This window comes from Myotis daubentonii, chromosome 10, assembly GCF_963259705.1.
Source record: "Myotis daubentonii chromosome 10, mMyoDau2.1, whole genome shotgun sequence".
Lineage (NCBI taxonomy): Eukaryota > Metazoa > Chordata > Mammalia > Chiroptera > Vespertilionidae > Myotis > Myotis daubentonii.
The window spans coordinates 46,242,686-46,267,603 of NC_081849.1; the positions used below are offsets into that span (position 1 = coordinate 46,242,686).

General features: G+C 39.5%; 1 protein-coding gene across 2 annotated transcripts in view; it reads left to right on the forward strand.

Moving 5' to 3' along the window:
* CDK14 (cyclin dependent kinase 14) overlaps positions 1-24,918 on the forward strand; it is a 532,130-nt gene that overhangs the window by 240,124 nt on the left and 267,088 nt on the right. For both annotated transcript variants that reach the window (XM_059712254.1, XM_059712255.1), the window contains one exon: positions 14,912-14,974. In XM_059712254.1, coding sequence (XP_059568237.1) covers positions 14,912-14,974 — 63 coding nt within the window. The remainder of the gene's footprint in view (positions 1-14,911; positions 14,975-24,918) is intronic.

A 24,918-nucleotide genomic window follows, 5' to 3' on the forward strand; every position in this document is an offset into this window, starting at 1 on the left:
CTGATAGATCCCAATCCTGATTGATATATCCCCAAAAATGTATTACCCAGGCACCCCAGAGAAAGCCACTGTTACCATGTGTTATCTTCCTTTATGACTCAAACTCACATGCGTGTTATATGTTTGTTTATATGTGGTTTTTTATATGTATGCTATATTCACGTATGACATACGCTGTTTTCTTAACGATTATACTAACAGAAGTTAATGCTACCATTATTTCAAATCAATAAATGTAGTTATGTATCAGTAATTAGCCACATTTTAAAATGCATGCACCTTTTGTATTAATATAAAAATCCCATGCTTTGATATCATTTTAAATCTTTGATAAATTTAAAATTTTTAATAAAACAAATTAAAATAATGCTGATTTTAAAAGATTTTATTATATACTCAATTCTGGCTTTTAACATTAAAATCCACATGTTTGATTAATGCAGACACTAAGTCAGCTTGCATCCCAAAAGCTTTTCTATCATAGTGTCAAGAGTCAGGTATCTACATGGTCACATTCCATGTCAAGTATGGTTTCTGCTATATTGTTCCTAATAAAAATTATTACAACTAGCTTCATATATTGATTATGATAATTACATGCCAGATCTACTAATTTATTTTAAGTAAATATTCTGATATTTTGCCCCAAATTCTCCAGTATGATTTTCTGAAAAACAATTTTATAATTATTTCAAATCTGAGCACCAGTAACTTCTAAATTTTTCTAAGACTGACTTTCAAATGGTATTTTCAACCACACCATCAGAAAAGCACTACCCGAATTCATCCTTGACAGACTTGGTGAAATTTTATTCTTTCTCTTGAAAACTTTTTCAGTAACCTTTTTATGGCGAATTGCACTAATTTAAAAAACGTGAAAAGATATTTTTAGCTCTGATTCACTAAATACATAACTGGATTTTGGCATAGAAGCTTAAAACATATCACGAGGAGCAATAATGTTGGTCTTTGCTTCTTGAAGTTTCTGGATTCATATTCAGAACATCAATTCTATATGCCAAATATGTCAAGTCCCTGCGAAAGTTATTATCTTGGCAGGTTTGCAAATATCTAATGATTGAGGACAAAAATAAAAGAGTTCTTTTTTCCAAGGTATTTTAAATTTTCTACTCATGCCTAGCAAGTAGTTAAGCACATTTTCTTCCTCTGTGATTTCAGCAAAGCTGGTAGCAAAAGGGACAAAAAAGAGTGATGATTTGATTTCTGATATATTTTTTTTTATGACAGAGAAGTCAGCAATTTGACATTTGGTGATAGATCCTGAAAAAGAAACACTTTGGAATTTTTACTCCATTTTAACTTTTGGCAACACTCAGAATAAAAACATCACGAGTTTTGTTTTATTGCCCTCTGTGATCTGAGGTCTTTTTATTTTTTATTATTAAAAGAGCTGCTTGAAACAAAACTTTTAACAATATTCGTGGATTCTTAACATGTTTCACTGTTCCTCAATTTCTTGCGCTTCAGAGCATCACACTCTGTAGGTAAAAACTTGCATTAAAAAATAATGTTGGTGTGATCCTTGTACTCATTGAGTTTCAGAAACATAAATTACTTTTGCCTTGTTATGTACTATACTGAAACAATGGCAAAATATTTTTTAAAGCGGAGAACTTGCATAAATATGCTTCTTCTTCATGTGCATCACAAGGATAATGGTATAAATGGTCTTTTTAAACAAGTACAACAAGCAGACATTTTACATACTTCACTGTTTTGCCAGGACTTTTCTGAAAACTTTGTCATTTTATGCTCTGTGTATTCCCAAAAGCCAGAGATATTTACATGAATTCTGCATTTGCAATATAAATTTATTTTTCAAACTATTGTTCCAATTAAAGAGTTCTTTATCCCATTTTGGAGTCTGTGGTCTACACCCTGATCCCATAAATAATCAGATATTCATAACCAAGCTTAAAAAATTAAAAGTATTTAGCATTGTAAAATATTAATAACATTACTTCTAATACATCCCTCTGTATTTCCTTAAGGGGACAAAAACCTCCTAAAATTATTACTAGGTCCAGTGATATGAACACAAGTTATAAATGTTTCATTTTAGGTAAGAAGAGGAAGAGTGATATTCCCATTTATTTGATTATCATTCTTATTTCTCTTAGAGTCACCAATAAGCACCTAAATATTATATGCTTTTTATGTATTTTCATATATTTTTTTAAAACTTTAAAAAAATATATATTTTATTGATTTTGTACAGAGAGGAAGGGAGAGGGATAGAGAGTCAGAAACATCGATGAGAGAGAAACATCGATCAGCTGCCTCCTGCACACCTCCTACGGGGATGTGCCCGCAACCCAGGTACATGCCCCGACCAGAATCGAACCTAGGACCTTTCAGTCCGCAGGCCGACGCTCTATCCACTGAGCCAAACCAGTCAGGGCTATTTTTATATATTTTATAATACTTCATTATAAGGGTTTGGAAAGAAATTGATTTTCAGTTTGTATGCCAAAAAAAAGATAGGTGACAAATTAGCAAGCTATAATTGTTTACTTCTTTTGTTATGATCAGGTTCCAGAATTACTATTTTCAAAATTAGAAAAACATGTACCTGAACCTCATTATAGTATAATTCATAAAGTTCTAAGCCTAAACCTCATCCTATCTAATAATAGAGAAACATGGTAATTAGCCATACCTCCGCTACCCTTCCCATTGGCTAATCAGCGAGATATGCAAATTAACCACCAGCCAAGATGGTGGCTAATTTGCATACTGCAGGCAGGGCAGAACAGTGCCAACCGCCAGCTTGCCTACATCCGGGGCTGGCGGCAGAGGTCCCCGCCCTCATGTGGCCCTCCTGCGGTGGACCCGGGGTTGGCGGGTGGGACCCTGCCAATCAGGCACTGCCCCGCCCTCATCCTGCCCTCCTGTGGGAGACCCAGGGTTGGCGGGTGGGACCGCTGTAATCGGGCACCCGCCCCGCCCTCATCAGCCCTCCCTCGGGGGACCTGGGGTTGGCGGGTGGGACCACAGTGATCAGGTACCCGCCCCGGTATCTCCTGTGTGAAGGCACCTGGGGTGGCAGCAGCGATCGGCTGGCCAGCGCATCCTATGTGCCACCCAACCAGGGATGGGTAGGTCGCGGGCATGCCCGGCAGCCTCCTTCAGTGCCTCAAGCCCCGGCGCCTGAAGCTCTCAGGCCTGTGGGAAAGCAGGCGCTATGAGCTGGTGATCCCAAAGGCCTGATAGCCAGGCAGTGGAGGCGGTGTTGGGACTGGGGAGTGGTGAGTGGGCAGAACATGGCCCTGATTGGGCCAGTCACTATGACACCCAGTGTAGCCAGCACACTGCCTGACCAGGGGGTGGGGCCAGCAGCCAACCTCGCAGCCCCTCCCCCCTGCAGGCCTTCCCCTGATCAGACTCTCCCATCCACATCAAGAGCAGGGCACTCAGAGCCTGGACCCTTCCTGGCAGCCCTGAGTCCCTGGGGTTGAGAATTCTGATGGCCCAGCCCAGAGAGCAGAGGTGCCTGAGGGCAGCGACAGGGAGCACCGCAGAGATGGCGATGAGAGGAGAGGGCCTGTGAAGGGGGAGAAGGTGAAGCCAGTGGACATCAGCCCAGAATCCAGCCCTTCCCCTCCAGAGGCAGCAGGACCTAAACCCAGAACCCCAGCCCAAATTGGAAGAGCCTGAGGGAGCTTCAGGAAGCTCTACGCAAAGCTGCACATTGAGAACGAGAGATTTCGTGAGGCCCTGACCCAGACCACGCTGCGGCTGGCGCAGCTCAAGGTGGAGCTGGAGCGCGCCATGCAGAGGCAAGAGCGCTTTGCAGAGAGGCCGGCCATCCTGGAGCTGGCGAGATTTGAATGCAGGGCCCTGGAGTGCAAGGCCGCTGAACTGGAAGAGGAGCTGAAGGGCCTGTCCAATCTCTGAGCTGACAACCAGCGCCTCAAGGATGAGAATGTGGCCCTGATCTGTGTCATCAGCAAACTGTCCAAGTGACCCCGGAGGACTTGCCCCTGCACTCGCATTTATACAGCTGCTTTTGCCACATGCACCCCTTCCCTGTGTGAACATGAGTGACAGGGCTGTCGAGGAGTCTCTGAGAAGCCATAACCTTCCTTGAGATCTCCAGGTTAGGAGGGGAGGACAGAGCCCCCAGGAGCCAAGGGGGCCATCTGAGTCCAGGATGGAGACAGGAGGCTGAGCCAGGGCTGCAGGCAGGACCAGAAAGGAACTGGGGACCAGAAAGTGCCAAGACCAGTAGCCAGGACCAGAGTGGTCACCCAGAGGTCCCCTCTCACGTGTGCTGCCACCAGTCACCCCTCCAGCCCCTGAGCAGGGATCCTAGAATGTGCCAAGCATCCTGCCGGCCTGGGCCAGGTGAGACTGTGTATAGGGTCTGTGTGCAATAGGAAGGGATGTCTTCTATTTTTTGCTGCCCCCTTCCCATCGTTGTCCCGGGCAGGGGGAGAAGGTATTTTTCAGACATAGCACAGGCACCACAAGTAAAAGTTGTGAAGTTGCCAAAAAAAAAAAAAAAAAAAGAGCAGGCCGGCTGGCCAAATACCCCCTCTTTTCCCACCACCTTCCCCCCGCCCCCGCCCCGTCAGCCCCGCCCTTGATCAAACTGCCCCACCACAATAGGCCCACAGCCCCTCCCCGTGGCTGTCTCCCCCTGATTGCACCCCCACCCCCACCCCAAGAGGGGGCAGGGCTGGGCAGCCAAAGTCCTGCAGCCCCTCCCCAGGCCGGCCCCACCCCTGATCCCCCCACCCCAATAGGGGGCAGGGCTGGCCAGCCAATCTCCTGCAGCCTCTCCCCTTGCCCAGCCCCACCCCAGATTTCCTCCCCCCCACCCCCACCGCAATCAGGGGCAGGGCTGACTGGCCAACCACCCATGGCTCCTCCCCCAGGCCACTGGCCCCGATCGCCACCCCCCAACCCATTTGGGGGGGTGGCTACCCAGCCCACCAACCACAGCCCCTCCCCATGGCCAGCCCCTCCCCCAATCGGCCCCCCAACCCCAATCAGGCTGGAGAGGGGGGGCAGTTGGGAGCAATCAGGCTGGTGGCAGGGGGTAGTTGGGGGCAAACAGGCTGGCAGGGGAGGCAGTTGGGGGGATCAGGGCGTCAGTTGGGGGTGATCAGGCTGGCAAACAGAGTGGTTAGGGGCAATCAGGCAGGCAGGTGAGTGGTTAAGAGCCAGTGGTCCTGAATTGCGAGAGGGATGTCCGACTACTGGTGCAGGATCAGGCCTAAACTGGCAGTCTGACATCCCCCAAGGAGTCCCAGATTGGAGAGGGTGCAGGCCAGGCTGAGGGACCCCCTTCCCCCAGTGCACGAATTTTGTGCACCGGGCCTCTAGTTATAGTATAATTCATAAAGTTCTAAGCCACGCATCTGGTATGATTGGTCCCTAACTGGGTCCTACTCTTACCCTTTAGAAGCAAGATGATAAAAAAGGCTCCTCTATTCTACTTAAATTTTTTTTTAATATATTTTGTTGATTTTTTACAGAGAGGAAGGGAGAGGGATAGAGAGTTAGAAACATCGATAAGAGAGAAACATCAATCAGCTGCATCCTGCACACCTCCTACTGGGGATGTGCCTACAACCAAGGTATATACCCTTGATCGGAATTGAACCTGGGACCTTTCAGTCCACAGGCCAATGCTCTATCCACTGAGCCAAACCAGTTAGGGCTATTCTACTTTCTATTCAGCAAAAGTTATTCCAGAATGGCCACATATGATTTCTCTATCTTCCCTTTCCCTCATTATTGCTCCTCTTTCTCCTCTCTTCCACGTTAGTTCTCTGCTTCTAAGTTATTTTGCTCATGTTGTTTCTACCCTATAATTTTGGATCTTCCATATTTCTAGTAGAGCAAGTCCAGAAGGTATTTTTGGAGTTAAAGTTTTCCTGCGAACTATTCCAGTTCCTTTATTTTTTTTTCCCCCATCACATGCTCTGACTCCAAACATTTTTACATTGCTCACTTTATAACCCTCCTCCTGCCCCCAAATTCTTGAGGATACTGGCTGATCAGAGCATTCCATTCTTTATACCCATTGGCCTCTTATTTTTCCTTTCAACAACCCACCTGGCTTCAAAATAGCATGAACATCTTTTTAAAGCAGCTATTTGACTCTTAAAATTTATAATATGGTTAGGCTTGCGAATGGTTTGCCAGAGGGCATAGAAACCATAGTGGCTGGCTCTTTCCTCCACTGTTTCACGAGAGCACTCTTTACCCATTCTTTTCAATGCAGGAATAGTGTATGGTTTTGAAGAACTACAGCATTCTACTTCCAGAGAGCTTCCTAAAATTCTTAACACTTTCTAAATCTATACTTTGCATTTAATATTATAAAGGAACATCATTTATATCTCCTAGAAGTTTGATAAAGTAAATAACTTATATAGATATAGATATGTGTTAAGTTTATGAATTAGCCCCTGTGATATTGAAATGCTTCAGACACTTGAACTAGTGGAGCATGAATGTCTGCATTGTTTTGTTCAGAGAAGAATGGCTCACAACAGTCTTACTGCCACCGTACAACTATACAATCTGTCTACCCCTGATGCCATTGCCAGGAGCCAAATAGTAAGGCTTTTTGTTTTAATGGAAAAGGCCTTTCAGGTGGCTGGTTTTGCATGATGGACATGTGGTTGGAAATGCTTTCTGTCCGGTCACCAGCCCCAGGCTGCCCGTGCAGTTTGGATTCAGAATTAACATCTGAAACCAATTAGGCAGAATTATGGGAGAGCTAAGTCACATATAGGTTTATTGTGACCCCAAAGAAGGAGGATATATTATACTTAAATAATAATAATTTAAATAGGGGTAAAACACAGCACTGTGATTGCCATGGCAGGAGTTTTGTGTATGTTAAGCACCCTTGCCCTCCCCAGGGAATGTGTGTGGTTTACTGGTAGAATGTCAAACATTTCCTAAGTGGTTGAACACCAGATAAAAATAAAACAACTCAGAAAAAGGCTTTGTAATATATAAAGTAAATCTGCTCAGGAATGGTGGAATATGTGAGAATATTCCATTAGAGAACATATTTTTTGGGTGATGATGGCATAAATTGGAAGACCTTATTCTCTCTATTGTCATACCATGTCCTATGAGGCATCATGAGGCACAGCAATCCAGTTGTAATTAGAATTTCTGCTTCAGAAGGAAGAGATAGCATTTTTGTACTTGTTCATGAATGTCTTCTTTTTTGTCTTTAAAGGTAAGGGATTTCAATGCATTAGCATAAAGCCTAAATAACACTTGATAGAATATGGCAGAGTTTTATTTTTGTAACCACTGTTGTAAAAACAGACCCCTTTGATACATAGTGGGTACAAACTTCCTCTCTAAAGCATCTTGAATGGCTTTGATTTTGTCTTAAAGGAAAGCTGATTAATGTTTCTTTTCATCTTTTCCTCACTAATGAATGATGCTCGCATGTTGGATCTCATACCGTTAAGTTTCATTAATTATAATTTGGGAATGAAATAGATGAGTACTACAAAGCTTAATGTAAAAAAATGCGATTTCAAAATCAATTTAAACCTGTGGACTTCATATGAGAGCAGTTTGGAACTAACTGCTCAGTAATTTGATGTATTAATTCTTACAACAGTGTAAGCTGATTAAAACGAAGATTATAGCTAGAGGAAAATGGCATTGATTACTGTAGAAGAAAGGAGGGCTCAACTTCTATAAGTTTTCTTCAGTTGCCTCTGGCAGCAACTATTCCCCAGCGCATTACATGACTTTAATGAGCTTTAGGTGAAATAGATTAAACGCTAAAACGATAGTGAGTCCTACCAAAGTTCATAACTACCCTTCAAGTATGATTCTATTTAGAATGCATGTGGCATGTTACAAACCTAGGACTACGATAATGAAGGCAACATTAGCCAGTAACAGAGTAGACATCACATTTGCTATACATGTTTCCATGGTCACTGCTGTTGTTGTCATTAATTTTGGGGCCATATACAGTACCACTGAAGAGTGGCAATAATTGCTCTTGTCTTCTAGAAATTCACAAATTTCTTGATATGATTTTTTTTTTTACCAGTCAGAGCACGATTTAAAGGTTCATTATAATAGGGTTTCTCACCTGAAGAAGATAGGAGTGTCTACAATCAAACTGGGATGAGGACTAGGCAACTTCCTAAACAAAAACATGAGTTGAAAAGAGGGCTCTAGATTCTTATGCTTCCAATTTGCACATGTTATCAACTAGTTCTTAACACTTCCCATATTTTTTAATCACATGGTTCCACTTAATTTTTGTTTTGTTTTGTAAAACTAAGTTTTCATTTATTTCAAAATGAAAGTATAACTGAACCTTGGTATTTAAACATAACATAAGAAAGAAATCCAGAATTAATTTTATTTTCTGGACTCTTTCCATAGTCTTACTGTTGTAAAGCAGTTATTTTTTTTAATGTTATAAAAATTACACCACACTTGAATATATTGACTCTTGCCTGCAAAATGGAAAACTAAATGGCACAGAAGTGAAGGATGTGAGGCTATGTTAAACATAACTTCAAAGTGAGGGTTTCTGGTGGTTATCCCCAGGAGGACTTTTTTTCTTTTTTTTAGCATAGGTTCTAAAAATAGGGCTGTGCTATTTTCAATGTCATATTTTGGCAATGCTTCTGAAGAATCTCAAAATTAGCTGACAAATATTGTGGACACCATGCTTCACATTAAAGGAGAATGGAAACAAGTCATGTTTTGGGGAAGGGGCTTCATGTGGATTGCTGCTTAATGAGACAGTGGAGAATTATAACCCCACCATTCTTTTTGACATTGTTTCTGTAAATGCTGGCTGTGACATATGTCGCTTGTAGATAAACAGCATCTATAATAATAGAAGCATAATATGCTAATTAGACCGGGCAGCCAAACGATCTTCCAGACGTCCTTCTGGACGACCTGCAGGATGAAGCCAGGGCTGTGAGGGTTGAGGCAAGCTGTCGCAGCTGAGAGGACCGAGTCCCTTGCATGAATTTCGTGCATTGAGCCTCTAGTGTTTGTATAAGAATCCTAGGAACTAACTTCAGAAGGTGCAGACTCCGATCTTCAGTCATCCCAGTTCCGGGAGATCTGCTGACCTTCAAACATAGAATCAGGATGAGGTAGAACCAGGATAAAGAAGACTGAGATAAACACATCAGACCATCATTTGACCAGTTTTAAAATATTGGAAAGGACTGTGCTGGCCTGCCCATAGAGGACTTTTCAACCACCTCCCCTTGATTCTTTGTTTTGCTTTCCCTCTCCCGCCCGATAAAAACCTCTGCCCGCACTGCGATGGGGAGCTGGGCTTTGTGACAAGAGTCCTGCCGGGGTCCAACCCCAGCAGGTCCAGGGGTCCCCAAAGGTGTGGACGGAGTCGGCGAAGAAGGAATGACACGGAGACAGCGTTCAGTTGATCAGCAGCCTAGCCAGGATCTCCAGCCAAGTTCTGGTCTCGATCTCCAGAGAGGTTCTGCTTCGGATCTCCAGCGAGGTTCTGTAGCCATGTTCCCTCGCTAGGTTCTCCAGCCAGGTTCTGTCCAGGCTCTCCAGTCAGGTTCAGTGTCCAGGTTCCAGTCAGGTTCTCCTGCCAATCTCTGTAGTCAGGTTCAGTCCAGGATCCCTTGCCATGTTCTCCCGCTAGGCTCTGTCTCTAGGCTCCGAGGCCAGTCCCTCTCCAGGATCCTCCAGCATGCTCTCTCCAGCGAAGTTCTTCTGTCTCTAGTTCTGTGTTCTAAATTCTGTCTCTTGCTGTCTTGTTCTGTGTTCTGAGTTCTGTGTCCTGTGTTCCGAGTTCTGAGTTCTGAGACTTTCTGTCTTGTTACAACTGTATTTATACCAGTTGATTCAATCCTATCAATCTCTAGTACAAAGGTTAGGGCGTTTCTTATCTCCATTCCAGGGAGAAAAGATTATGTAGTTTAAGCATGATTGTTCGTAGTTAAAGGGATTAATTACCCGCCTGGCACTTAGTTGAGGGGTTTTATTCCCTCCCTAACTTCAGGGGAAAATCCCTACCTGGGGATTCAACCTTTCTCAGAGACCTTGGTTAAAACACATAGTGCCAAGAAGGTGAGCAAACATATTAAGAACAGTATGCCATATATGCCAGGTCCCTTGAAACAGCAAGGATGGACCGGCTCCCGGCAGAGTCCCCCATCTTCTCAAGTGTTTGGCAGTTGAACAAACCCCTTTCTTTTGCATCTGCCTCTCGATTTTGGGTTTTGTGGCAGCAGAGAGCCGAACTTGGATTCTGATTACACTACTGCAAAAGCATAACTTCTTTGAGGATCTTGGTATCTCTTGAATAGTGGGTTTGATCCTATGAAAGACCAACCATTGGAAAACCCCACTGCGTGGAAACTATAAGCACCTACTGAATGGCTAAGCCTACTTAACAATTGACATAACTGTTTCTGCCCTGGAAAACGTGTGGGTAAATTTCACCCCCAAGGTCTTGTGTGAGTTTGTGGTCTTCAGAGAGCCTTTTTACCGGTGGCTTTCAGTGGAGGGATGTTGCTTCTTTCCCCTGTCCAACGTGAATTTCAGAAAGGGTAAGAGATGGAGAGTGGGAAAACATGAAGAAATGAATGTTCTAGTCCAGCTTGTTCCTCTTCTTTGTCATTGGCTGGCCTCTCTTTCCCAATGCTCTTTTAGAGGGCTGTTCTCCACTCAGTCATTATATTCATAATTTATCGTTGGAGTGTTCTTTCATGTCCGTTCTTTTAAGTCTCATGGCTGTGTACTATTCGTCATGTGGCTCTTGGCTCTCAGCTCCACAGATGATTGAAATTAACTGAGACTACTGTGTGAAAGTGCTTGTGAGTGAAAAGTCTGTTCGATTTTCTATGGTCTTTCTGTATCCTGCCTTTTTTACAAAAGGAGATTTCTCTCCTGTCATCTATATTGATCCAGCCACAGAGTAATCAGATCAATATGGGGAAACCCAAATTATAAATGTGGCAACTTCTTCACAGAGAATATTTCTGTTCAGGCCATTAGGATTGCAGATATGTTCCTCAGATTGCTTCCCCTAGAATCACTCCTGCACATGTGTAAATAACCAAATAATTGCTATCTGATGGATCATCAACAACAAGGAAAGAGGAGCCTGATTTTGAAATAAGGGTACGCTGGTGTGGGGTGTGAGCCTTTGCAGCCCCTTTCTGCTCTCAGTCTGCCTTCCACGTCATTTGTAAGCCTAGCCATACTTGATGGCTTCATTTGAAACCACCCACTTCATGGGAGATTGATGAGGTGTTCTCAGGCATTCAGGTAAACTCCTGTCAGACATGAGCACTTCTAAACGCATTGCCCTGAAGAACAGCAGCAGTGATGGAGTGAATAGGATTGGAGGTGTGGGAAGGTGAGGTGCGACATAATGCAGTGAGGGAAAGAGGAAATGTTAGCCAAGAGCCAAGATAGAGATTGAAGGGCGAAGAGTGATTGTGTGTGATCTGCAGTTACCAGGCTGCTAGTCTAATGGTGCCCCTTTTATTATTAAAACAAGAAATAGCCAGAGATCAAGCCAGATAGAACTAAGATGAGTCACACATCATCAGAGGATAGTGATTCTACACAGGATGACTTTTAAAAAAAATGGAATGACAAGGTACCTTCTAGCATTATTGTTTAGTTCTGTTTATGGACCAGAGCAAATGATAAGGGGTACATAATCCAATCATTTGTGTTAAAAAGAGATGTTAAAAAGAAGGAAATGTTATAAAAATTTGTAATTTTGGCACATTTAATGCAGTTTCAAATGTAGTGCTGTGTATTTAAAAAGAGAGAGAAAAGAAACAGCTGTTAATGCAGGTAGAACAGAAATGTGCTAGGGTGTAAAATGGGACCTTGTACTACCTCGTCTCTTCCTCCATCTGAGATTCTCTGGATTCTTACACCTAATCACGTGGAGCAATTGGAGGTTAATACTGTATTTGGAGACGTAGCTTCAGTGGTTGTGTACAGAGAGCAGTGGAGTGTGCCTGAGAATGGCTGGGCACGCAGATAGGAAAACATATAAAAGGATGAAATGCTACACCTAGGAGCTCCAGTTTCCTGGCTGTATTTATCATTTGATTTTTAATTGTAATCCTTCCAAATATCCCTCCCTGCTCCAAACACACCGCAGAAAATCATCATCATCATCATTATTATCATCATCATCATCATCATCATCTATAGCATCTACCAGGCATTGGGCAATGTTCTAAAAATATTCTGAATATTTACTCATTAATTTTCATAATATCCATTTCATTAGCTGTATTAGGGTTATCCTCATTAGATAAAAATACTGATATACAGAGTTGATATAATGTGCCCCAGGTTACACAGCTAAGGACAGCCATGTGTGTATGCTTGTGATGTGTATGCACACACACACACACACACATTTTCATGCCATACATTTAAGTAAATATGAATTAAAACATTTAAAAAGTTTGGAAAAATCTTTATTAAATTTCCCAAGATCTCATTTCTGAAGAGGCCTCCTTCCTGCAATTGATGCTAATGCCATTGGGCATTGGCTCAGAAGGACATCACCGGTGCCTTGAGCATCAGGACTCATCCTGCCCCAATTTCTGATAGGCTTCCTTCTTTATAGTTTTATTTTTTAAAATATGTTTTTATTGTTTTCAGAGAGGAAGGGAGAGGGAGAGAGAAACATCAATGATGAGAGAGAATCATGATCAGCTACCTCCTGCACGACTCCCACTGGGGATTGAGCCATAACTTAGACTTGAGGGAATCAAGCCATGACCTCCTGGTTCATAGGTCGATGCTCAACCACTGAGTGATGCGGGCCGGGCAGTCGTCTCTTCCTCTTCCTCCTCCTTCTCCTCCTCCTCCTCCTCCTCCTTCTCCTCTTCCTCTTCCTCCTCTTCTTTTAATCATATTTTGTTTTATATTGTCATGTCATGCTGTTAAATGTATTAATGTTTACTAAATTGTCCTTTAATTCTATTTATCTAATATTTATGTTTATATGCTGATTTTTTATTGATAAGTACTGACGTAACTAACATGAATATAAATAATATAAATATATAATAGGAAATGTTTCTTTATTTTCTGTTGTTATTCTTAGTTTGTATCTCAAAAACAATGTGAATATTATTTTCTTTGTTTTGTAAACTGAATTTTTATATTTTTAATAATTTTAGCATGTCATGGATATATAATAATTGATATGATTGGATGTACTTTCTATTTACAATGTTATGTGTGAGAAGCGATTAGTTAGATATAGTTCTTTCTCTTGTGGATCTTATTATATAATGACCACTCTCATACATAATAACCTTATTTTTGTATATCCTGTTATAGGTGAAAAGTACTTTCTTATGTACTATTTATTTGTTCTTCCAAACTCTTTCAATGGAGATGTTATTCCTATTTGAAAGGACAGAGAAATTAATTATATGGAGTTACAAAGTGGCAGCATTGGAGTAGAGCATTCCTTCCTCAGTTTGTTAACTACATGATATAAAACCTTTATATCATCAGGAAAAAAATCCATGGAACCCATTATAATTATATTTTAGGGTCATTTTAATGAGCTACCCTATATGTAAAACTATTTCCACCTGTATATACTCAGTTCTCCTCTGTGTCTGACATTTTCTCTGGAGCAAAGATATGGTAATTCCCAAATTAAACACAGTTTCTGTCATCATGGAATTTGCCTTTGATTTAGAAGTTAAACACAGTGTGGTCCAAAATAAAGGCAATAAATACTGTCTCAGATCCTATCTAAGAGAGTTTCTTCTGTCCCATTTTCTTTCCGTTTGCCCTCAATTGGCCACTTTATGTGTCCTTAGTGACTGTGTAGTGCCTGGGACATAACATGGGCTCAAGGAGCGCGTGGTGAGTAGTGAATAAATGCAAAATTCTGCTCTCTAGCTTCATCAATCACCACCTGCCATGGAATAAAAACTCAGTAAAGGAATCTTTACAGTTGTCACCATGGCTACAGCAAGGTTCTTGAATATATCATAAAACTCATGATTTCTCAATAATTGACTCCTGAAAATGGAACTCAAAAAAGACTCATGTTTAGTGGCTTTTACAGAATGACTAAATGTTATAAATTTTATGCTATCTTTCAATAAGATGAGAAAAATTTGAATAGCAACTTTACATGTTTTTTTTCAAAACTTTTTGTAGTGCTTAAATAGAAAAAGTATTAAGAAGAATATATATAATTCTGGGCAAATCAAGCTTGGTTATTTAGAAGAATAATAGCATGTTTCTAGGGATTTTTTTTGTTCTACTTGGGTATATATTTATGTTTTATAATTTTGAAAGTATTTCTATTTTATAAGGTCTATATTTTTTGAAATACGTTCAGGAGTTTTAGAAACCTGAAAATTATTTTTTATTGAATATATCTAAGAGAAATTTGAATGAATCCAAAGTAATTTTACTTTGTCTAATTGTAGTCTTTTCATTTCACACAAAGTAATCATAGCCTAGATTTGCATTTGAAAAATACAAGATAATTGAGAGTGTAAATGGATTGTTATAGTTCAGGTTTTTTTTTAAGTTAAAGTATTTAGTTTTAGTTTTTGGATTTTTTTTTTTTTTTAGTTGAAAGATTTATATTAAATGAGGAGGGAATGAGGCACTTTACGAATTATGGACATGAATATTTTCTAATGCACAGATATATTTAACATAAAACAGAGCCTAGAGGTAAAGGTAATGATTGAATTTGCTTAAAAATGGGGATTGGAGGAGCACAGCGCTGTGTAAACTAAAAAATCTACCCACTTGTCTTATATTTGCTTTTTCAGAAGGTAATGGTGACTTTGAAGTAGAAAAATATTGATTCATCATGTTATAGCCAGAGGGATGTTAATACATTTTCCCTTTTTTCTTCCAGCACACTGATTTATGTCAGTACATGGACAAGCACCCTGGGGGACTGCATCCAGATAATGTGAAGGTAGGAAAAGATCTTTTTAAGCAAAGTATTAGCATTCTTCGTGTGCATTCTTTTGAGCCAAAGTCTGATGTCTCTACCATAACTTTTCCTTTTTAAAAAACTTTTATGTAAAGAGAATATCAAAGTGAACCACAGCCATTGTTTGTAGTTGGAAACCATGCTTCAACATTAAATATTTTCACTGGAGTATTATTGTTTAGATCTTATCATATTTTTTTCTTTATGAAGAAAGATTTGCCAGGAATGAGTGAGGTCCACTGAAATCCTATGGTAACACTGTTTTTAGCAGAGGGAAGCTCAGGTAGCTCTACCTTGGAACCCCATACTGAAGTACCAGTTATTTAGCATCAATATGAAGTATTATTATGACTCCAAACAGTGTCATGGTGAGTTCACAGAGCATACTTTTCATTTGTATGTACAAACAGATATAAGTGGTTCTATTCCTACTGCTGTCTTTCATTTCTTTTACTACAAATTGGATTGCTATGTGTCAGAAGAACTACATTTTTATGATTTTATCCCACAATTAAGAAATTGTCCCAAAATTGCAAGCTTAAAACAGAAGAGTCTTTTTGGCATATGTTAGGGAGTTAGAAGATACCAAGTTATACTAGTAGCTGAACATTTAACGATGTGCTCAGGTTTTGTAATTCAGATGACTACATTTCATGATCCCGAGAATTGACTGAGTACTACGGATGTATCTGAAGTGAATTATCTCAATTTCTTCCCAGGCATTGCCTATACCACTCTTCAGAACATGGCGCGCGCGCGCGTGTGTGTGTGTGTGTGTGTGTGTGTGTGTGTGTGTGTGTGCGTGTGTGCGCACGCTTTTCCCTTTGCTGGTAGAGGTATAGATGTGGGTATGAGTTTTATGTATTTATTTTTTGCTTTATAAAAATAATACATATATTATTGTGTTATTTTTAATTTAAAATATATCGTGCATGTTCTTTAAAATCGGTACATGATATAATTCAGTCTTTCTAATAACTGCATATTAGTCCATAGTATCAGCGCTTTCCAGTTGTTTCTTATAAAGAGATCTTTGGGTTGTTTCCAAAATGTTAATGTTATGAGTGATTTTAGAGTAAATGTTAGTATAAACCTTTAAACTCTTATTTCTTTTGATATCTAACTGATGGGTTCTCTTTAATAAATAAGAGATATGATTTCAGTTTTAATAAATTTGATCGGAACATTTTCCCATAAGGTTGTAAATGAGAGGAGAGTTGGTTTTCTCTACTCTAACTGGCATTGACTGTAACCAGTCATTTTAATTTTTGTCATTCTGATGAGTAAAAATAGAATGACTTTTATGGGGTGTTTTCTTCCCTGCTGTAAGACCATCTTAAGTTTCTTAGCCATTTGTAATTCTGCTTTTATAAGTTGCCTGTCTTATATATTGCCCACTTTTTATTGTGTTTCTATTTTTCTTAATAAGTTGTATGTGCTTAATAATTTGTGTGGCATTAATAATGAGAGTTTTGCCCTAGCCTGTTTGGCTCAGTGAATAGAGTGTCGGCCTGCAGACTGAAGGGTCCCAGGTTTGATTCCAATCAAGGCACATGTCCAGGTTGTGGGCTTGATCCCCAGTGGGGGTTGTGCAGGAGGCAGCCAGTGAATGATTCTCTCTTATCATTGATGTTTCTATCTCCCTCTTTCTCTCTTTTCCTCTCTGAAATTAATAAAAAAAATTTTTTTTAAGAATAATGAGAGTTTTTATGGTGGTCAGTAAAGTTGTATAATTTTAAAGCATAAGACCTCTGAAGAAGCTCATTTTTATTTATTTGTAAAATGTTTTTATTGAAATTTAGAGAGGAAATGAGAGGGTTAGAGAGATATAAATATCGATGGTAGAGAAACATCATCTATAAGCAACCTCTTGCATGCCCTCTACTGGGGACTGAGCCCACAACCTGGGCATGTGCCCTGACTGAGAATGGATCCAGTGACCTCCTGGTTCATGGGTCGATGCTCAACCACCGAGCCACCAGTTGAGCACAAATCTTGTTTTTTAAATAGAATTGACATGGTACTTAGTTTGTTAGTTTCTTTTATATGCCTCCTTTTGGTTGTGTTTTTGTTTTATTGATTAAAAAATCTTTTTGACTATTCATTTTTCTTCAAAATCTGTATCCAATGACAAAATCTGTATCCAGTGACATAGTTTTAGTAGTTAGATTGGGGAAGAAATTTTAACCGATGGAAAAGACTTGTTTTATTAATCTTGCCCATATTTAATAAACATTACTATCACATGAACGTATGTTTTTTTTTTACAATTACACATCTCGATTTGTCTCATATATACATTAAAGGTCCTTTTCCTAGGATTGATGGGGTTTAAAATCAATCATACAATACCTCCTTATCCCTGTTTCGCACTTTAACCCTGGGAATATATAGAGAGCCCAGTTAGTGAGACCTTCAGCTCTGGGGAGTCCAGGGGACTAACAGCCTCAGTGGAAATCAGCAGCTACTCTAAGTTAATTTTCACTTCTCGACTTCCAGATTCAGTGACTGGACTGAGATTAAAGAGCTAAATGAACCTTTTCAAATAACATGGCATCGCTGGCTTTTTATTATGCATGCTTGGTTTTTTCACCCACCTTTTGTGTGTCATGAGTTTGGGGCAAGTATTGATGGAACATTTTGTTGGTGAAACAGAGAAGGAAAGGTCATTCCACAAAGTATCTACCTGTTCATAATCCTTTGGCCGGTGTCATTGGTGATTTTTGTAGCATTTGTAAGTTCACTCCTTGAAATGGCATTTCAGCTGCTCTCAATCTAGTTTTGTAAGCTTTTGTTTCACCCCGTGGTTGTTCATTATACTTCAGAGCTCCACAGTGGCTGCTTCCTCCAAGCACAGGTTGTACTGTGGCAGTACATCAGCCTTGCTTCTGCAGGAGTTGGTGCGTGTAGGCTGGGGTGCAAAACTTAATGGGGAATGAGATGCACAGTCCACATAGAAAGAATGACAAGGAAATTAGGTGCAACGCCAAAAGCGAGTGTAGATGTTAGTCACGTTGAGCAGGAATTGTTCCCATACAGAAGTTGTTTAATGTCGCCAAAGATGGATGCCTTCCAACAGTTTTTGCCTCTGAGAAGAGCATGATGTGATTTACCTTTTCTTAGGTTGTTTTGAACAACTGAAAGGCAGCAAAATATGTTGAACCTATATAGGTATTTCTTTCCTCAGAGCTATTGAAATATTGGCTCCTTGAGGATTTACCAAAATGCACTGGACAGTCTTAGTTCTTGGAATATTTGAGGTTACAAGAAACCTCAGTAGTCATCTACTTTGGCTTCACAGCAGAGACACCTGAAAAGCTTAAAAAATAAAAAAGTATATATTTTAAAATATGTAAATGTAAAATCATCATCTCCCAAAATCAGAATCAAATTTTTAAAAATCACTGATGTAGGTAAAGATAGGCATTTGCTCAGACCCAAGGTTGAGAGCTCGGGGTACCTCCTAGGACCCACAGCCTCCCCTCACTTCCCTGTGGCCCTGCATGACTTTAGCCCTCACCCTGGAGGACATGTACACTTGCTGCAATCGTGGCCTTTTGCTCTCTCACAGCCTTATGGCCTCTACTCTCTCTCTCACTCTGCCAGTGAGGTGGTTGTAGAGGGGTGTCCCAGAGTATAGCAGGGCTGGGCATGTGAGAGGAGGTAGAGGAGAGTATGAGAGACAGGAACAGCCTGTGGTGCTTCAAAAAACAGGCATCAGACCCATGCATCAAGGCAGAAAACTATAACATCTTTTTTGGAGCATCTAATCAGTCCAAGAGTACAGACCTAAAGAATAGAATCTAGGAGACTACAGTGAAGATCCTAGTTGACAAAGAAATAACTTGGATGAAGTAAAGTTTTTTGCATTGATTAGACAGATAAAGATAGGAAAGAAAACTTTGAAGGAAATTACAATTAATATTCTCAAAGAGGTAAAAGAAAATAGTACATCTATAAAACAAGAATAAGTTATTTTTACAAAGAACTTGGTGAACAAAAGTAGCTTTGGAAATTAAAAATATGTGACAGAAACCAAAACAACAAAAATGAAAAAAGGATGAAAGATAAAGTTGAAGACATTTGCCAGAAAGTAGAGCATAAAATATAAATCTGGAAAATGAGAAAGTACCAATAAATCCAGAAGTCCAGTGCAGTATATCCAACTTCTGAATAATTGGAGAAAATAGAGGAGAATCACTAAAGTAATAATAATTAAAATATACTTTTTTACGATGTGAATTTCAAGATTAAGAGGGTTCATTAAATGCACAGAACATTTAATGAAAATATTATCGGTGGGGTGCACTCTGCATCCCCATATATTACCAGTGGAATTGGAGTTCTTGGGGTACTGTGGGAACAATAATTTCCTGAGTCCCCGGTGAGAGAATGAGGTATCATGGAAAGCTTGTTGATGATTTAACATTAAAAGAGTTCCCTTCCAAGGTCCCATCTCCCTCTGTACCACCGTGGAAATAGTTCCATCTTGTCTTCAGCGGAGCTAGAATTAAAGCCACTGCCCAGAGTCTTAGCTCCATATTAGAGCACAGCCCAGATTAGCATCTGGCTGGCTTAGCTTGTGTTCCCAGCTGCAGTCCATTGCGTGTGGGAACCATATCGCCTAAGGTATCATGGTGGGCTAGCACACTGGCAAGTGTGGGTCATGGAGCAAGCGAGAAGCAGAAGTGCAAAAGAAAGCAAACAAGAGAGAGAGAATTCTTTGGGCATTATAACTAGGAGCTTATCCAATTAACTCGTCAGGATTTTGCATGCTTGCAATGGCTCTGCTCCTTTAGCCAGTTATCTTTGTTCCCAGATTATACTGACAGACAAGCACCTTCCCAAAATCACCCTGACTTCACTGTGCATGCCTCCATCTTCCCCTTTATTTGGTCCCTTTCCTCTGTGATCTGCAGGGAATGGACCCGTGGTTCCCTGGGGAGTGTGAAACTACAGCTCTCTGGTGTAGCTGCCCAGATGGCCATGCTATAATGTCTGGCCTCCCCATTGCTCTCTTCCTATTATTACTATTAGTTAGCTATTTATGACATTAACAAAAATAGACTGACAATAATGTTCATTACTGCAAAATTTCAGAACACTGGTTTCAAAGAAAAGTCCTACACGAAGAAAATAGGTTTGATACAAAGGATCAGTAATTACAGTCACAATAGACATTTTTTAAATCCTCACCTGAGGACATGCTTATTGATTGGAGGGGGGGGGAGAGAGAGAGAGAGAAGAGAGAGAGAGAGAAACAGAAACATTGATCTGAGAGAGAAACATTGATTGGTTGCCTCTAGTAGTTCGACTAGGGATCGAACCTTCAACCTAGGTATGTGCCCTGATTGGGAATCGAACTCGCATCCTTTGGTTGGGATGACTCTAACCAACTGAGCCACACAGGCTAGGGCAGCAACAGGCTTTTCAACAGCAACACTGGAAGGGAAATGGCAGTGTATAGTGGCTTGAAAATTCGGATATAAGTTATTTTCAACCTAGTATTCTATACAAATTATCAGTGAAGAATGAGGGTAAAAAATTATTTTCAGATGTTCAAGGAGTTGGAAAGTTTGTCTACCTTGCATTTTTTACCAGGACACTACGTAACCATGTACTCCACTAACACAGCATAAGCCAAGGCAGAGAAGACAGAGAAACCAGGCCACCAGGCCACCACAGCAGACGGGTGAACGAGAGCCTCAGGACAAGGATGAGAAGAATCCCAGGATGATAGTTATGCATCAGGCTAGGAGGGAGCCTATCAGTCCAGTTGGAGCCATCAGAAATCTCTGGGAGAGATTTCCATGATGAAATTGTTAGATAGAATACCTGATGTGTTTAAGCAGATGTACAAGAGGGGAGAAGAGTTGTTGCATTGGTGGTAACTACAAAGAAAACTAAACAAAGGAAATCAAACCCATAAACAAAAGAACTAGATCATTGCTAACACCCCGAAAATCAAATTGTTGTGCAGGGAAAAAGGAAAGTATTTATACTAAACATGCCCCAGCTGAAAACAACGTTTCCATGATCATAATAATTTAAACATTCAATGTTGATATAATTAAAAACAAAAACGTCTCTTTCAGTGATTCTGCTGCAGCCAAGCCCATTCCAGGATTAGCATCCTAGAATAGTTGTCCATTTCAGCTGCCACATTTTATATAAAAAACAGATCTCTGTCCAACATTCTTTTCTCTACGTTGCATGATTAATACATTCAATTACTGTAATTAGCTTATTATTTGCGATTTATATGCACTCAGTCACAGAGGTTGAACATCATTTTCCTATTGAAGATGTTGCACCTTCTCTGTGGGTATGGGAAGTTAAAAAATAGACAGTGGCTTGTTAATGCCTGTGTTTTGGCATCTGAAGTGCAGTGCAAGGAAGCAGACGGCCCTTATTCCATGTCTGTTTCCATGGGAGGCCACTCACGTAATTATGCACTGACTTTTCCTCACCGTTTGTCCGCTTAGAGACAATACACGCCTCCAGGGTTACATTTAGGATCTGCACTGCAGGTGAAATTATTCTCAAAGAAGTCTGACTATGACATAGTGACAGGTGTCCCACTGGTATTTCTGTTTGATGTATTAGCATATTTTTGTCATGTGGTGATATTTAGTGTTGCTTAAATCTATGAATGCAAAATGAAGAACATAAGGATAATATTTACTGAGTTGATAGCTGTTCATAATGGTGGGCTACATGTTAATTAAATCTAAAAAAAAAAGCAGTTGAACAAAAATCAGACCTTGTAATGGTTCTTTGTAAGTTTAAGGAGATGTGAAAAACAGGAGAAATAAGCTATTATCTTTAAAAGAGAATGTTCTTTTAATAACTCCAAAGCATTGTATTTAGCTAAGTTGTTCATAGATCATTACATGATTGGATTTCAATAAATACTGAATATTTATTATGGTGAACAGAAGGAAAACACAGTGAGCAAATCCATTTGCTTCTAAATTTGGCAATTTTGACTTTTAGTTCTATCACTATGCACATGGCGATGTATAGAGACATTATCTATATTTATCTTAAATTCTAAAAATGGACATCTTTGTTTATATTCCATATATCTTTGTTCATTATAAAAATATGGGATGTCAAGCACCCAAGAAATTAGGATATTGTTCTTTAGTGTGAATCAGGTCGAATTTCAAGCATTATCAAGGTCATGTATCATTGAAGAATGGAGGGGGGGCGCGGGGAGAACAACCAGAACAGCATGTAATTCGTGATTTCATAGTAAAGCATAGAATAGTCTATGGAAATTTTGTACTAAGTCCCAGCAAAACACCTATAAAGTTTTATCTTTTTTTATGTGTATTTCTTGTATGCACTGGAATAAACTCATAAGAAAAATTGCCAATTAAACTACATTTCTAGAATCACTTTGCTACTTTAATTGCCTACAAAATGTGTCTATTCTCAATATGGCATTTTGAAATAAATATTCACTATTAACTAGTGGTTTGTTTCTTCGTATAATATCAATTTTAGACAAATGGGTAATTTTAGCAGTTAATTACTTAGAGGGCAATTCAAAACCTGAATCAAAAGCCTGAGGACATTGGCCTGGTTATAAATATTTATGACAATTAAAGATCTAGCAACCAATTGCTAGAACACGATAAATGGTATGTGATAAACTGGTTAGATTTTTTTTGTAGGATAGTTCATTTTCCCACCTCTTCACAAACATTTTACTATGAATTTTATTGGGTTTTGGCCCTTATAGTTGAGTTGAATGCAGAACTTGTATTAGTTCTTCATTTTATAATTCTCAGATTGATCATGAGTTAAAAAATCACTGTAACAGTCTAAATAGCATTCTTTATTCAGTTTTTCATGTATTTTTTAAAAAAATACTTTTGTTGATTTTAGAGAAAAGAAGGGAGAGGGAGAGCACTATAGAAACATCAATGATGAGAGAGAATCATTGATCAATTGCCTCCTGTATGCCCAAACCGGGAATTGAACTGTGACCTGCTGGTTCATAGGTCAATGCTCAACCACTGAGCAACACCAGCTGGGCTTCATGTATTCTTTAAAAATTGATAAGCATGAGAGATGGAAAATTAAGGTTCATTAAAAAAGATTAATTAATTAATTGTCTCCAGTTGATATCCAGAAATGTAGATGCTTGCCATTTGGCTTTGGGTCTTCCTTTGTTTTTACATAATGTCTCTTCATTTCCATGTTATCTTAATAACCTTTGTAGAAGATTTCTTGTAGAAAACACATTTGCTTTTTTTTTTAACAGAACTATTTTGGAATAATTCAAAATAAAAAAAAATAATTCTGAATTCTCTGCTTTATTCTGTGATGTATCTGAAATCCTGTTGGCATAAAGCTGAGTTTTATTTTTCATTTCAATATCTATATTAATTTTAAAAGATGAGAATCATTATAGTTGAAAAATTACTGTTTTTCTTTCATAGTCCAGAGAACAAGCAGGTGTGTAACAGACAGAATAATGTTAGCCAAATTAAGATTGCTTTATACAGATGGCACTGAGAATTGATTACTAAATGAGACTTTCTAATGTTCATATTCTGAATTAGAGCTCTCATGTAGCTGGTAATGATTTCCTACTGTGCATGGCTGTGAATATTATAGAGCCTTTCCCCATTCTATATTTTGAGAAATATAATAATTTCATAATGCCATTAAAGATTGTTTTAAAAATTTGACATCGTGTCTCAACACCTGTCTAAATTTCTTTTGATCCTTTAGATCCTATTTTTAGATTAAAAAGAAATCACCCACTCGACCAGTGTGGCTCAGTGGCTGGGCTTCCACCCATGAACTAGGAGGTCGTGGTTTGGTTCTCGGTCAGGGCACATGCCTGGGTTGCAGGCTTGATCCCCAGTATGCAGGAGGCAGCCAGTGATTCTCTCTCATCATTGATGTTTCTATCTCTCTCAGTTGTGTAGTTCTGAACTACATTGACAAACAAAAACTTGGCAACAGGTCTTAAGATTGTAGTAGTTGAATTCCATGAAACAACTATTTCAGTTTTTCTCTGGGAAAAATATTTTGTGTGACATGAAAACCAATAGCTTAAGTTTGGTCATCTTGTCTGTATTCAGCTAGGGGATATTTCTAATACTAATTTTAGGCTGCTAATCAGCTTTATTAAAGGGAAGATTCTCATCTTCAGCTCTTCTGAATTTCTTCATCTTCCATACTAACCCCAATAACTTGGAAACCCATTTTCTATATTAAAGCTTTTTTTTTTCAAGGATATTGGCAAAACAAATATTTGTCTAGCAATCCCCATTTGACTTTTTGTAAGTATCTCAGCACGGTTCCCATGGCTTCCATCTGCCTGCTCACTGTGGGTTGCCCCGTGCCAGGAACACACCTTGCTTGATATCCACTGGAGGAGAGGGCAGACTGAGAGCCCAGCTTACCTGCACAAGGATCACAGAAATTGTGCAATATCTTCCCCCAGGAGCTTGCTTATTTTTTTCAGTTATTCCTTTCCAGAAAGTTACATATTTAGGACTAGAATGTTAATATTTAAATACATTAGAGAATGTAAATTAAATTGTTGTTGATTTAGGGATGTGTTTCAGGACCTTGAAGTAGAAAGTTGAATGGAAGAACTCAAAGAGAGCAAAAGTGGCATGACAGACTTTCCCTGCTATTCAGAGTTTCCAAGAGTTGGATCTATCTGGAGTAGATGGCAAAAAAAGTACATACATACTTATGACCTGATGCCATTTGTGTCTTACACTATCCCAGTAGCACATTTAATATTGTCAAGTATATCCACAGTGACTCATAATTTATACCATAATGTCAAATATGTAGAGTTTTTATTTTTGTCTCTTTTATATCTTTGTATAACCTAAAAAATCAGCACATGGAGTTATAATGATGCTTTGAAAAATAGATGTTTAGGTGTG